Source organism: Doryrhamphus excisus, linkage group LG13 (assembly GCF_037039965.1).
Source record: "Doryrhamphus excisus strain RoL-2023G ecotype Guam linkage group LG13, RoL_Dexc_Guam_v1.1, whole genome shotgun sequence".
NCBI lineage: Eukaryota > Metazoa > Chordata > Actinopteri > Syngnathiformes > Syngnathidae > Doryrhamphus > Doryrhamphus excisus.
In genome coordinates this window covers 12509256-12525193 of record NC_136369.1, presented here as the reverse complement: position 1 = coordinate 12525193, position 15938 = coordinate 12509256, and the positions used below count along the sequence as shown (strand labels likewise).

General features: G+C 39.7%; 1 protein-coding gene across 1 annotated transcript in view; it reads left to right on the top strand.

Annotated features, from left to right (window-relative positions):
* The window catches only part of spon1a (spondin 1a), a 48704-nt gene extending 40697 nt beyond the window's left edge, over positions 1 to 8007 (top strand). Inside the window, exons 9-16 of the mRNA XM_058088625.2 lie at positions 1278 to 1418; positions 3468 to 3543; positions 3619 to 3801; positions 4128 to 4298; positions 4367 to 4534; positions 5534 to 5698; positions 6031 to 6300; positions 6948 to 8007. Of these exons, the coding sequence (XP_057944608.2) occupies positions 1278 to 1418; positions 3468 to 3543; positions 3619 to 3801; positions 4128 to 4298; positions 4367 to 4534; positions 5534 to 5698; positions 6031 to 6300; positions 6948 to 7111 (1338 nt within the window). The 3' untranslated portion in view covers positions 7112 to 8007. The remainder of the gene's footprint in view (positions 1 to 1277; positions 1419 to 3467; positions 3544 to 3618; positions 3802 to 4127; positions 4299 to 4366; positions 4535 to 5533; positions 5699 to 6030; positions 6301 to 6947) is intronic.
* The last annotated feature ends 7931 nt before the right edge of the window (positions 8008 to 15938 follow it).

Below are 15938 nucleotides of genomic sequence, written 5' to 3'. Positions count from 1 at the left end.
TTGAGGCTTTAAATCTCTGTTTGAGCATCTCTGTGTGGCTTTTGCACGTTCTCCCTGTGTATGGGTTTTCTCTGTGTAGTCCATTTTACTTCCACATTCAAAAAATATACGTACATGTTAGGTTACAGGAGACTGAGAAATAGTGAGGTAAGTTTGTAGGCAGCAACAGTAACAGTGACAGCAATGTCAGTGTTTTACATGTGAAAGTTCAGGGTGGTGATATCTCTCTGAAAGAAACTGTTTCTCAGTCTATTTGTCCTTACTTTAGTGCATCTGTAGCCCCTTCCAGATGGCAGCAGCTCAAACAGATGAAAACTGGGATGTTAAGTGATGATGCTCTGAGCTCTGCTGAGACACCAGAAGGAGTAAATGTCTGACAGGGAGGCGGGAGGGCAGCCAACGACAGAGTAAGGCCAACGAGCCTTACTCTGTCCGCCTCAGTGCAGCTCAGGAAAATGGGGGCCAAGTCTTACAATCTGGGGTCTGTTGGTCAGAAAGGGGGGAGACCCAGGGTGTCTACTTTTGTGTTCATAATGTCTGGGATGATTGTATTGAACGCCGAGCTATAGTCCACAAAGAGCAACCTGGCGTAGCTCTGCTCTTGTTCCAGGTGGCTCAACACAGTGTGCAGGGCTATCGCGATGGCGTGCTCTGTGGCTTTGTTCGCCCGGTATTCGATGAGAATCGAGTGTTGGAGGAATACAGTCTTTGATGTGAATCAGCCTTTGAGAATCAGCCTCTAAAGCACTTAATGATAGCGGGTGTGAGAGCAACAAGGCGTTAATCATTAAGGCTAGTTATGGTGAACTTTTGGGGTCTTGGGATGATTGTGGAGGATTTCAGGCAGGCTGGCTTAAGTCAGAGAGAGGTTAAAGACCCTGCAGAAGATGCTGCAGAGCTGGTGGGTGCATGCTCTGAGCACCTCACAGTCAGGAGGACACGCCTCACATCCTGCTCTTTTACAGTGAGCGGGGTGTTATTGGAACATGAAGGGGGTAGGGGTGGGGTTGGAGCAGATGAGTGTCGCTCTGGTTCAAAGTGAGCAAGGAAGCTGTTGATGTACTCACCAGCGTCTCCTGGTTTCACATTGTAGCCTCTGAAATTGGTGATATCCTTTAGACTCAGCCACACCTCCCAGGATCTACTGTATTGCTGGCAAGGTGGGACTCTATCCTCCTCTTATAGGTCACTTTTTGTATAATGACAATAAAGCTTTTCTATTATATTCTATTCTGTCATTGTTTATTTTTTTCATATGTGTATCTCCCGTCTTTCAGTCTCCCAACAAGCCCTCTGTGCCTCAGGATAAGATCCGTCCTCTGACCAGTCTGGACCACCCTCAAAGCCCTTTTTATGATCCTGAAGGGGGCGCTATCAGTCCTGTGGCCAGGGTAGTGGTGGAACGGATTGCCAGAAAGGTACATTGTTGGTAATGGTAAAGATTTAGTTTATGTATCGTTAGCTAGTGGCACAAACCGGTACTTCTTTTAAGTACTTGCCAGTGTGACCAACCACAGCTCAGTGGGCGTGCCTGGAGGCAGGCCGGGGGTGGAATACATTAAAACAGACAGTTTTTGCGAGAACCATAAAATGCAGCTGAATAGGTGCTGATTCTGACAGAACCATATAACTTTGTCTGCTGGTTATCATGTATAGCTTTTCTATAGGAGTCCCCATCTCAATACAAAGGGCCCAAAAATGAGCATAATAGGTCCCCTTTAAAGCTGCCATTAATTTATGACTGTAAATTGAATTTACACGCCAGATGTAGTATTTATGACTACACACACAGGTACAGGTTTTTATTACCCACGTCTAATGCACTATTCCACTGCTACTAAAAGTGAATTAGCTGTCACATAAAAGTGGAATTGGTTTCATTTTATTGTACTTTTGTACACCATCAAAGCAGAGAAGATCAAGTAGTGAAGGGGAGCAGGTATGACGTTGTTTAAAAAGCAGAAAGTAAATGTCAGGGACAGCGCTAAAAGTGGCCAGCACCCCTGCATTGGCATCACATATATATAATAAATAATAAATAAATGATAAATTAAAAAAAAAAAACAATTGTATGGATTTGACAAAACCTTTCAATACAATTAATCACAGTAACCACAGTATCCAGTGTGGAATCAGAGGATTAATTTTGAACTGGGGAAACGCTACAGGAAGCAGTATGTGAAGCTGGGAGAATATACATCTGTGAGCTTAAATATATATCGTATGGCGTACCCCAGGTGTCAATACTGGGACCAAAACTGTTTAATAATCTATATATGAATTACATCTATAAAGTTACAAAAAACCTAAAGCTAGCATTATTTACTAAAAATACTACTACATTTTACTCTGCATAAAGCACACAAAAGCTCACAAAAAGTGTCACAGATGAATTGACTGTACTAAAAAAATGGTTTGATTAAAACACATTATCTCTGAACCCTAAGTAAAACTAAAATAATGCTATTTGGTAACAGCACAAAGGATACTTATGGACAAATACAATATCTTGTGGAGAACATACAAATTCTTTATTCCTAAAATCACAATTATTAAAATTTGCTGATCTGGTAGGCGTTGAAACAGTTAAAATTACGCATAAAGCAAATAATAAACTCTTACCTAAAAAAAATATTCTATTCTTCTCAACAAGAAAGGAAAACTATGACCTTTGGAAAAAAAATAATTTAAAACACTTATATGTGAGAACAACACTAACAACCTTCAGCATTTCAGTATGTGGAATCAAATTATGGAATGTAAAAAACTCAAACAATACACTAAATTGATCTATTCAAGAATCAGTACAAGCAGTTAATGTTTACACTAATCACTCTTGCACTCACTACTAACTCTAAAAGTTACCAGGGTCCTTTGGAAAAGAGTTGTAAAACAAAACAAAACAAAACAAAACAAAAAATAAAAAGGTGAATATTGGTCATGAATATATCTAGCATTTATATAGTGGTTTGACACTTACATGTGCAATTTCCAACCGGAAGATACATTCAACAAAGATACGCATTAATCAACAACCATTGAGTGGGGCCTAAATATATTCCGGCTTAACTGCAAGCCCCTCCACCTTGACTAATACCCCAATTTGAGCTCATTAAAAATGAACAAAGCATGATAATACCAGAAACATGCTTTGTTGTGTGTCTGGTGTTTTTTTTATTTAACTAAACACAATTACAAGAAAAAAAGGTAATTAATTCCACTGCAACCTTTTTACTTTTCTGGAGGTGAAACCCTTTCACACGCACAGCAAGTAGACAGAAGTCCTTTAGTGTCATCTACAGGCCGTGTGGGGAATTTTTGATCATTTTCTGCCCTATCCTTTTGCCCCAGGTTGGTTAATACATTATGTTACCACTACATGCTTCCATATTCAATGCACCTGCACTCATTATTGTCCAAGGTCATAGAAAAGTTGAAAAGACTGAGTGTTATGTTTATTTCCACAGGGGGAGCAATGCAACATTGTGCCAGACAACGTGGATGACATTGTGGCAGACATTGCCCAGGAGGAGAAAGAGGAAGGTCTGGATACAAACCACATTTCATTTACACGAGATTAAAAGCACAAAGAATTTATTATTCCTCTCCGCCCTGCAGATGACACCCCCGAGACGTGTATCTACTCCAATTGGTCTCCATGGTCGGCCTGCAGCTCGGCCACTTGTGAAAAGGGCAAGCGGATGAGGCAGAGGATGCTTAAGGCCCAGTTGGACCTTAGCGTTCCGTGTCCTCACACACAGGATTTTGAGCCTTGCATGGGGCCAGGATGCAGCGATGAGGGTATGTATATAAAAACTCAATTTCACAGAGGAGATTTATGTATATTTACATGTAGATGATGAAGTCATATTTTCAGAAATTCAATGCTGAAGGATGGAGCCTATCTATGCTGCTTTATAACCATTTTAATCATCTTCTCTGAGTTTTATTGAGAGTTTTGTATCATTACTTGCGTCACTGCTTTGACAGTTTACAAAGTTAAGGTTTATAACTGAATTGTATTATTGCAAGGCTATAGATAATGTTAAAGATAAATTACAAGCAACACGTTGTTTCTATGGGAGGCAAGTTAAATATACTTTTGTACAATTTACTTGACTTTTTAGATGCATCCACATGTATGATGTCAGAATGGATTACATGGTCTCCATGCAGTGTGTCCTGCGGACAGGGCACACGTTCACGAGAACGTTACGTTAAGCAGTTTCCAGATGACGGCTCAATCTGCACTCTACCCACAGAAGAGACAGAAGACTGTGTGGTCAACGAGGAATGCTGTAAGAGGGAAATTCAACATTTCACCAAAAAGCTGAGCTTTTTAACGAATGTCCCCTCTGGGTCTCAGTTCCCAGCAGCTGCCTGGTAACGGAATGGGGGGAATGGGATGCCTGCAGCGCCACTTGCGGTCTTGGCATGAAGAGAAGGGAGCGCATGGTGAAGATGCCTCCTGCAGACGGTTCCATTTGTGGAGCCGAGGTGCTGGAAGTGGAGAAGTGCATGATGCCAGAATGTCGTAAGTCAATATGTAAAAGCAATACTCAACATCTCAGTGCAGTATTTCTCAAAGTAAGTACACGCTTGACAACATTTTTATTGCATCTTCAATACTAAAGCTTGGATACTTTAGACTTTAGAGTAGTCAGGTACAGCCTTTATAGCAGCATAGATTTTCTATCCATCCATCCATATTTTTGAGCCTTTTTTGCATGTTTGCCATTCAGAGGACACATTAAAAGATGTTGTGATATGTAGTACTCTACACTGGTCACTAGGTGCCAGTCATGTTAGTGTGTGTTTGGTGAAATATACAAGCGCCAGACTTGATCATGGGAAAAACAGACTTTTATGACAGGTTTGAATTATCTAACAACAGCCACAATAATGCATCACAAAAATCAAAAACACAGGCTACTGTTGCAACCCAGGCCAAGCTGAAACTCAACTACTAAACCCTGATGTCATTTCCTGTCCGGGAGCTTTTCTAGCACTGGAACAGTCTCAGTTCAGTCTTAAGTGGCTTATTTACTCTGACAATGTCTACTGTATTGGGTAATACGAGTGTAAAGGTGATTATAGGGGTGTTATTGCATGTCTACAGGGCTCTAATAATGTTTCAAAAATGTAAACAGGGTTTCTCTGCTGCAAAAAATTCTACTTTTATTGTTATGGTGTCTTGCCAACATTATGGTGATCGTACATCATGGTCTGGGGATGCACATGTGTTGCTTCCGCGGTTCATTGAGGAAAAGAATGCATTCCAAAATTGTGAAGCAGAGCATGATCTCCTTTAGGAAACTGGTCCGCATGATGATGAGATCATCCATCCATTTTTTTATATCTTATCCATGATGAGATCCAGTATCATATGTTTTATTATTCCTTCAGAGATAGACTCTACTTCTACTTCTGTGAGATGCCGTACTATACGTAACCATGTGTGAGAGGACATCGAGAAGCCATTTTTCATATGAAAACAGCTCACATCTGCACAAATTTGTGTTTTGATGCTTAGATACAATCCCCTGTATGCTGACTATGTGGTCTGACTGGAGTGACTGTAGTGTCACCTGTGGAAAGGGACTACGAACACGTCAGCGTATGCTTAAGTCGCCTGTTGAGCTCGGCGACTGCACTGAAGAGTTGGACCAGGTGGAGAAGTGCATGCTGCCAGAATGCCGTAAGTACACATTTTTATACATATTATAAGTTATAAGCTCTTGAAAAGTTCAGCCAATGAAACAAAAATGCTGTGTTTATATTTTTTGTTGTGTTTAGTTCACAGAAGTGAATTGTATCATAATGACAGATATTTACTTGGATATTTATAATATAAGTCCAAAGTCATAATCCAGGAAGTATTGGCATGTTTCTTGTCAGGAGGCTGCACTACAAGGTCGACACATTCTCAATAGCTGTAGCTTTATCCGTTTTGAACATGAAATGAACTTCTCAAGGTGAGATGTGTCATAGAAATCTATCTGCTAAAATCTTGTCTTGTTGCATTCTTAGCAATAGACTGTGGCATGTCAGAGTGGAGCGAGTGGTCCGAGTGTAATAAGTCCTGCGGGAAAGGTCACACCATTCGAACACGCACTGTAAAGCTGGAGCCTCAGTTCGGAGGAGACCCCTGTCCTGAAAGCATCCAGAGGAAGAAGTGTAAGGTCAGGAAGTGCACCAGAGGAGGACAAGGGAACAGCGATGAGAAGAAACGACGCAAGGAGCAACGGGAAAAGAGGAGGAGCAAACAGAGCAGGACTGATGTCGCTGCTGAGCATCCAGGTTGGTGGTTCTCTTATATTCAATTGAACACATTTTAATTCGGGACAAGCTAAGAAAAGTTGCATGAAAAGGATGCAAACACTAAAGATTGCTTTCAGGTATCATAGAAATGCCAACACCTTGATTGTCTAGGACAGGGGTGAGCAAACTACGGCCCTGGGGCCACATGAGGCCCAGCAAGCATTTGAATCCGGCCCGGCAGTTGCTTTCTAAGTATTTCAACTTTTAAAACACAAACTGGCAACATGACTTGCAAGTCGGATGTCGATAGTATAACACTTTAACGATAAAATCAAATAATTCAAGGAAAATTATAAGCATAAAATTTAATTACAAACAAACAAACAAACAAATAAATAAATTAATATTATTACATTTTAATGTATTTTCTATAGTGATGCATTCCTATTGAACCGCCTGTGATTTCAAATATCTAAACTTTCACAAGGTTGTTCAAAATAAAGATATTACAAATCTATATAAATATACAGTATTATGATTTGACATAAGATTATTATTCTTATTATCCATTTTCTATGCTGCTTATCCTCACTAGGGTCCCGAATTCAACCTATATATGGTATGGCCTTCCGTGTGAGATATTTTGACGAGCAAGCTATCATTCTTTACCCATTACTCTCTTCTAGGATGTAAAATGAGGCCGTGGTCAAGTTGGACGGAATGTACCAAGGTGTGTGGAGGAGGTATTCAAGAACGACTCATGACGGTCAAGCAAAGGTTCAAGACCGCACAGTTGTCCAGCTGCAAAGACAGGAAGGAGATCCGCGCTTGTAACGTCCACCCTTGTTAGGAAGCAAGTGTGGGATGGCAGTTGGGGGAGGGGGGGGGGGGGCTGAAAAGCAAAGACCAGGCATGGTATGCGGTCAGTGGACTCTGTTTAGGGTGCTGACGACACTTACATCTTGCATCCAAGTGCTCAGTATGAAATTATGTTCCATATGACTTCACATCACAAATTGAAGTTCACGAGAAGCCCAGGAGAGGAGTGGGTGAGATATTGTTGGGCCAACTCCTAGAATTGGTGTTACTAAAGTCCAAGTAATCTCCTCTCCTGTCCTCTCTGGCTTCTTTGGGTAAGTTTTTGAGGCATTACATGTGATGTAATACAACTGAATCTGATTCAGTTTCATTCCATTCCCCTGTTGGAGGATGCCAGTAAGTGTTTTCAAGATTGTTTTAAAGTTAGTAGACGGACATGAAGATCTGCTGACTCTAGCTCTGATACACTTTGGCAAGGTTACTGTAAACGTGTTGTGGTGCCATATATCTTGGAAATATTATTCTGAATTGGTTACATAAATAAAGACTTACATTATTCTATCTTGTGATATCTTTAGTATGACACTGTAGTTATTTTCAAGCACAGGTGCCCAACCATTCCAGTGTTTTGTACTGCCTTCAGTTGTTGTCTCCGGGTGACACATTGCTGAATTTACACAGAAAATATTGGTAAGTAGATACACCACATCTGGGATTGAGGTCATTTGCAGCATTCCTAAAAATATACATTTAGTTTTAATCTCATTTTTTTATGGTGAGAAGGTGTCCTAAGATGCTTACGGAAGTCGTGTGTTGATGTTTTTCACTTGTGTTCCACTTTCCTTTTTTGTCTTTCTTGCTCTGACATACAGTAATAATATTTTGGAATAACGTCACCTTTACAATAAAAGTAAACGTGACAACTTGTCAATGGAATGTGTGGATTTATTTAGGCTGTGTAATATTAATGTATAAAAACTCCTATTGTACTATACATAACTTTTTTGTAACAATGTCATTATCCATCCATCCATTTTCTGTGCTCACTAGTTTTTTGTCCTCACTAGTGTTGCGGGTGATGGGGCCTAATCATGCTGTCTTAGGACAACAGGCAGGATACACCCTGGACTGGGCACCAACCAATCACAGCAATGTAATTATTATTAGCATTATTATTGCTGCTGTTGTTAATAATCATAGTTAATATTAGAGATGTTTTATGCTGTTGATTAAACCAATTATCCATGAGTGATATTACCCAATACCAATCACACAGATTAACTGTACATTTTTCAATGTATTTATGATGAGTGGTACTGGCCAGGGGTGCCGTATATTCCAACATCTCCTGACTACCATGGCGCCCAAGAATTCAGTAATTATTAGAAAATTAAACAGGGGGGCACTTAATTCTCCTGGCTACACTCCTGCTATTGTCTATATGATATCAAAAAAGTAACCCATTAAAAAAAACCCTAATCTACTTACTTTTTCAAGACAGCATATATCACCTGTGAAGCTTACAGAGGACGTTGGATGTGAGAGTACATTGTCGAAGGATTTCCCAGAAGCACACAGCGGGGCTTCAAATCAGATAGCAGACATCGAACCTGGTGTCTTCCACTGCTGAGAAAGGCCGGTCATCTCGTATGATGAATTAAATTATTTTTCAGGTCATTTGCTTAGCTTTCTGACTGTCACGCTGATATGGGTAAGCGACGACTACGTTGGCTCCCATCTGTTGCTGCACAGTGAGCCTCGAAAAGTCACCATATTCTGTCAAGTGTTTTGTTCTTCAAATGCCGTATTAAGGCTTTTTAATGTGCTACCCCGCCTGTGGCATGCTTTTAACTTTATATCACTCTCAATAATGGCAGGTGACCTCTAAAAAAGTGACTTGGGTTCTGCAGCAGGACAATGATGCAATACAGACTAGCAAGTCTACCTCTGAATGGCTGAAGAAAAAAATAAAGAAGACTTTGGAGTGGCCTCGTCAAGGTCCTGACCTCAATCCTATCAAGATGCTGTGACAATCCTCCAATGTGGCGCTGAATGTCAACAATTCTGCAAAGATGACTGGGCCAAAATTCTGAGTGCTGTAAGAGACTCATTGCAAATGCTTGATTGCAGTTGTTACTGCAAAGGTTGAGGAGAAATCTCTTTTTCACAAAGGGCCATGTACGTTTTTCTATTCTTTCCTCCCTCAATCATCGAAATTTTCATTTAAAAACTAAATTTTGTGTTCAAATTTGTTTGATGATCTAAAACATTGGAAAAAAAAACTCAGGAAGGCGGCAAACACTTTTTCAAACCACTGTATTTTATTTACAACAACAATAATAAAAAATAATAATACAATACTTACTGTTTAAACATGACATACCTTATAAAGACCAAATAAGCACTAGATATTGGATATCACATTTTATAAACAGGGATGTCGCTGTAGTTCAGATTTTAACCGCTAGATGTCACCATGAAACTTTAGGTTCGGATGAACATGAGCTATATGCTCTTTTTAATTAATATTTCCTGAATTTCTTTGAATTATTATTTTCTAATGCTTGATTGCACTCAAGGGAGCCTATAGTTGTTCAATTGTCTTATGTAGTGACTGTGAAGGCCACGGCATAATTTTCATAATTATTCCTGGTTTTCATACATACAAACAAGACCATTCATAACTGTGTATTGTGAATGGAGCAAGTCTGATTAATTAAATACTCATTCAAACAATGCATTCTAAAGACTGGAATAGAAAATCATTTAAAATGTGTTTTCTTGTGTCTTTCCCTTCAGAAGTCAACTCTATGGATGTTCTGTGTTTTTTCCCGCTTCAAGGTTTCTTATTAAACCTTGAAGCTCCCTTTTTCCCTGTGTTCCTTGTACTGGAGGGGATGGGGGGTTGGGGGGGGGGTAGTGCCATGCATTCCTCAGTGTGGAAGTGAGGACTCGGGGTGAAGAATTCGATCCACACATCACGATGTCAATCCTGTTTCCATGCCAACACAACCACACACGGGAAGCCTACACAAGCCAAAGGCTTTGGTAACATGCAGGGGGGGAATAATCATTGCCGTGATTGAGCTGCTTGAACACATTCTGCTGACATGAAAACAAATCTACTGACAAGAGATGGCAAGTGCTTCAAAAATACGTACATGTCTCAAATATCTTTGGGAGTCATCTGACTGCAAAGCTCTCTTGAGATCATGAGGTCATTTTTCCTCGATTGTATCTGCGGCTTCCAATGGGAATGATGCACAAGGTCTGGACACACATAATTAGCTTCCTCCAAGGACAACCAAGCAAATCGCAATAGAAATGCAACTTTTTGGGCGAACCGTCGCCCCACCAAGACGTTTTAGTTAATTAAACTAAATGTAAATAATACCTTCCATACAGCACAGGTCCATACAGTGTTCTTTTATCAAGAAACCAAATAGCCTGCCATAAATGGTCGCTTGTATGTGTGTGTGCAGACCAAAACCCAAACCACTATTCTACCCAAATCCCTAACACCATCCTTGCCATCACTTGTTACATTTCATACTGTATGAATGTCCAACTTCACTCTATCATGTTTTTTTTCCTAAAATATGTAGCGTATTAATGTCAAAACATCTGCATATTTAAACTAATTACACATTATTTGCCTACATGAAGCATTTAAGCATGAAATGTTCTTATAATGTTTGATGAGGTAGGCATCAGACTTGCTTCCCAGAACAATATGCTTTTATTGCAGGTTTGAATGATCACAATCAGGCACAATAATGATAACATAGTGAATATAATAATAAACCTGGGCTACTGTTGTGGCAGAATCCACTTCAAGCTAAAACTTAATTTTGAGCCTTTAACGTCACTTGCTTCTTCCACACATCCGGAACACATTTATTGCAACACACACGAGTGTGAGTCTTATTCATGTCTTAAATATCTTATTTTCTCGGATTATGTCAACTATGTTGGGTAATGCGAGTTTAAAGTTGACTAAAGGGGTGTTATTTCATTTCTAGATGGCTCTAATAATGTTAAAACTGTATTTAGAAGGTCGCAAACAGATTTTCTATGCTCTAACTACAGAAATATTGTCTTTATAAAGATGGATTCTGACTTTGCGTAAATTCACTTAGCATGGTCAGGAATGGAACCAATTAACTTGTAATGTTGTTATGTGACTTAAAACATTGTCCATACATTAAATACAGCTTTTAATGACAGATTGACTCTGGAACAAATATATTTACGTCACATTATTTCAAACAAACAAATCACAGCTAAATTGATATAACATGCATCAGGAATGCATTAGTCCAAATGGCCAAATACATTGACCTACACATTTACGTCACAAATCACAGGGGCGTAATATTAGATATTGGTGAAACAGTGATATCAGTCAGCATCCACACCAACGTGAACAGAAAATGTGTCCTCACAGAAGCTACCGTATTTCCTGGACTATAAGTTGCACTCTTTTTCAAACGTTGGCTGTTCCTGCGACAAAAAACTGTTTATGTTCCATAAAGACTGGACATCTTTTCTGTTCATGTTTATTTTTTGAGTAGCTGAATAACCATTGTGTTAGCTTACCTTATACCTATTCAGCCTGTTTTCTATTCTTTTATTGTTAGAACTTGCATTTTTGGCCTAGTGCGACTTATACTCCAGAGCGACTTATAGTCGCTATAAAATACGGTACTTTAACCAGAAATGAGAGAACAGAATGGCTTCAGGGTGTCACTATTCTGGATTTAGATTGTGAAAATGGAGAAATGAAGTGCTTATTTACAGTAATTTCTAATAACAAATTTGGAATGCATGTCATATATGACATTTTCAAACAGTGGCTCAATAACTATATTGTTAGTTACCAAAGATAAACACCCAAGCTAAAAGAAAAAGCAATATGAAGGTGAACAGATTAAAACATTTTGCATATAGCGTGTATGGTGCTGTGCGGGTGAGCTGTTTGCCTATGTCAGCGTTTTGAATGGAGAGGCGCATGGAGGCGGTGGGGTTACGGTATGGTCAGGCATATGTTATGGACAACAAACACAGGTGTATTTTATTGATAGCATTTTGAATGCACGGAGATACCGTGAAGATATCTTGAGGCCCATTGTTGTGCCATTCATCCGTGACCATCACCTCATGTTGCAGCATGATAATGCAAAGCCCCCCCAAGGATCTGTTCACAATTCCTGGAAGCTGAAAGCATCCCAGTAATTGCATGGCAAGCATACTCACCGGAAATGTCTCCCAATAACTCAATACCAAAGATGTAGTTATACGTTTTTAGAAACCTGAATGCCCGAAAACTGATTTTAACCCTTTTTCCATACAGGAAGTGGTATTTTCCTGAAACGTACCTATGCTCTACTGCTGATTACCAAAGAACAAAATAAGGTAGCAACAAACTTGGGCATCTAATGTTTCTTTTGGTAGGTTCTGGTAGGTTGGTGGGGTGGATCAATATTCGACAGGCCAAAATCAACAGCCAGTTTGTTCATTCTATGCCATCATGGAGATGTGTTGATCAGTTATTGACTGGTTTTATGACATCCCCCTACCTCCATCCCCCACATTATTTTTATATGTTATCACACACACTAAATCTTTCAAAGCAGCACTGCACAACTGGTATTTTGAACAGGCAGGGTCAATCAATCCATTGACAAATTCCACGCCTTAAGTGAGAAAGCTGCTCGTCAGTTTCTCAAAAGAAGAAGAAATGCTTCAAGATTCTATGACAGCATATTGTTGTTGTTTTTTTTTTAGCTTGGAGGGTAGTTCCCCAGCATCAGAGGAAATATTGGATTTCATAAACTAATAAACCTCAAAAGGAAAATCAATGGGGTGTCCGACTTCTTTCCACAAATTTATAGACTGATGGTTGGAGTTCAGAATGTGTTTGGACTCAAATCTGAAGAAATAAGTAAAAACCCACTTTATTTTTAAAGTAATCCCTTTTTAATCCTGGTTAAGTGGTTCCACACCCAACAATGTCAAGTGAATATTCACCAAAAAAATAACAGCACATGCAGCACGTTAGTGGTGCATGTTTCACCAAGCTTTCACTCTTTTTTGTGCAGTGCTTCATGAGTAGATGAGTTAGATTACACAACCAAACACATACTAAGGTGAAGACATTAGGACCAACCAACAAGCTCCAGCTTGAGGGAATGGAAGTAATTACCACAAGTACGTTTCTTTAAAACGATTTAATGTCCATATATGGACATGCTTTTTTGGGAGGTTTGCAGAACATTTGGAACTGATGTAGCCTCTGTCTGTCCAATCCTCCACACTGTCCAGATTGGTTTGGGCCTCAATGAATCAGAGGAGGATACAGAAGAAACCAGAAAATCACACGTCCATCTGTTGGGGCTGCACCAAAGGATCCTGTGATATTTCCTGTGAAATTAATAACCACTATGGTGATATGACGCCTCACTGAACACTGCTTTCAGGCCATAGATGGGAATTTCTGTTCCATACACATTGCTTTTATGTCCGACCATGACCAATCAGTTTGATGATTTTAAGAGCCAATTTCTAGTACTGCAGGTGTTTCAGTTAAGACTGCATGTGGACCAGGAGGAGTATAGGACCTTCTCAAAACTGTTACCAAGATGAAGAATTAAAGGGGACCTATTATGCTCATTTTCAACGCTTTTTATTGAGTTGTGGACTGCTATAGAGCGGCTACACTTGATAACCCTCACAGATCTCGATGAGTCTAGATCTTCCACATTCTGAACCTCATTTCCATGGATTTCCTGCTTTCCACCCAAACGTGCTGTTTAATTTATTCCACCCACGGCCCGCCTCCAGGCACGCGCATTCCGGTCACACAGTAAAGTGGAAAAGTATTATAGGTCGCCTTAAAGAGAGTTTTCAGTGAGTTTTTTTTTTTCCAACACTGGGTCCCTGTGATGTCACAGTGACGCCAACCTCCTTATACGGGTGTTCCAAATACGAGCTGTAGACCTGCCCTCCCCTCCTCTACTGCACTGTGAAGATCTCACCCTGTTAGCATGGAATCTGACCAATCACAGCGGAGTGGGTGTGCCCCGAGACAGGCTGTGGGTGGAATCAATCAAAGCCAAGGAAATACAGCTGGAATAGGTGCAGATTCTGGAAGATCTAGAAAGCTTTCTGTACGGGTTATCATGTGTAGCTGATTTATAGGAGTCCACAACTCATCACAAAGGGCCAAAATGGTATGTTCACTGTCCAAAATGTGTACGACATTTTGTGCACTTCATTTTTCATCCCATATTTTAGTAGCATTAAGGTGTTGGAGAATTGAGTTTCTGCTCCATAGCAATATTAATAACACCAACATGCCTGCATCATCGCTTCTTACTCTCTATAGACTTGTGAGCGATAGGTGGATAAAAGCAGAGCTACGGGCAGATTAGCCTGCTAATGAAGCTGGTACCCACAAAGGTATCCAACACCTGTGTTGTTAGACAGGATTCCCATAGTGTAACGTTGCCATGGTTGCAGCATTAGGCAATGTTTTCTCTACATTACCCAGAGGCCTTATTGTGAAAACCAATTTTGTTCAATGGATTATCACCAACATGAATGAAAATAGGCGATTATGGTTCTCTGTTGGTTTTACAGACTTAATTGTAGTGGGATTTTTTAAGGGCAGGACAACACTGAGGTAGGCACCATTCTATATATAGATGACTATAACATTTTATTGTCTGATGTGCTATGTTGTGTGACCTGCTTCTACTATGCTGATAATTCAAAATAAATAGACTGATTTTTATTATCTTGGAATACATGTTGCAAAAAAGCCACCAAACAGAAGGACAAACAAAATAGGTCTTGTGACGTATTTAATAACTAATTTTAACTCATATTTCACATTAATTAATAGTTTAAAAAAATGTATTTTCATGCCTCCCATAAGGACTGTGGATGGACACAATTCCAGAAAAGTCCAGTTTCCCTCAAATGTAAAATTAAAGTGTTTGATTGAGAGACATTTTGTCAGCTTGGTTCCACTAAAAGTGTATCACTCCCCCAATGATGGAAGACAGATTATCGGTAAATCAATATATGAAGCTCAGAGGAGGCATTACTTGTATCTACAAGCTAATGGCTCCCTGAGCTGTGTGAAGTACCGGACCATATGAAGGACATCACTTGTGTTCTCTCACATCGTTAACTACTCGGGATGAGTAGGCAAGATTGTTTGAAACGCGTATCCTTACGGAAAATGCATTTTTGCTTGATACAAGTATGAAACGAATACATTTCGTCATTATCCGTATTCGTGTTTAAAGAAAATACTCATAATGTATTCACTCTTCAGGGTCTGTGATTTACACAGCCTATATATATGAAATAATTCACCTACACACATACACATATAGCTGAATAATAAACAATAATCAATCCTAATCAATTTCAGAATTAAAATAACGGTTCTAAGCCCAGTTTTAAGCTTCCGGTTAAACCACCCCACTTCTGGTTTATACCCCGCCCACTCCGAGTACAGATACAGATAAAGATAATTTAGATGTGTGAACAGATACAGATAGAAGTGTACTCGCTCATCTCTATTTACTATCAACCCCCACCCAGCCTTGGAGTATTCTTTATCTCAGGCAATATCACTGCCGCTTCCTCAAAGCCTGTTAATTTCTCCTCAATTGGCTTCAGTGGGTATTCCATTTAAGCGTAGAGCTCAGAGCATTTTTAGCCATTATAAACTGATACTGTTGGCTAAGCCTGCGAGGTGGGCTGCTTGCACATATGTTCGCGTCATATGCAGCATAAGCAGCATTTAAGATATGGCAGCTGCTCAGCTTCATTGTATGCATACA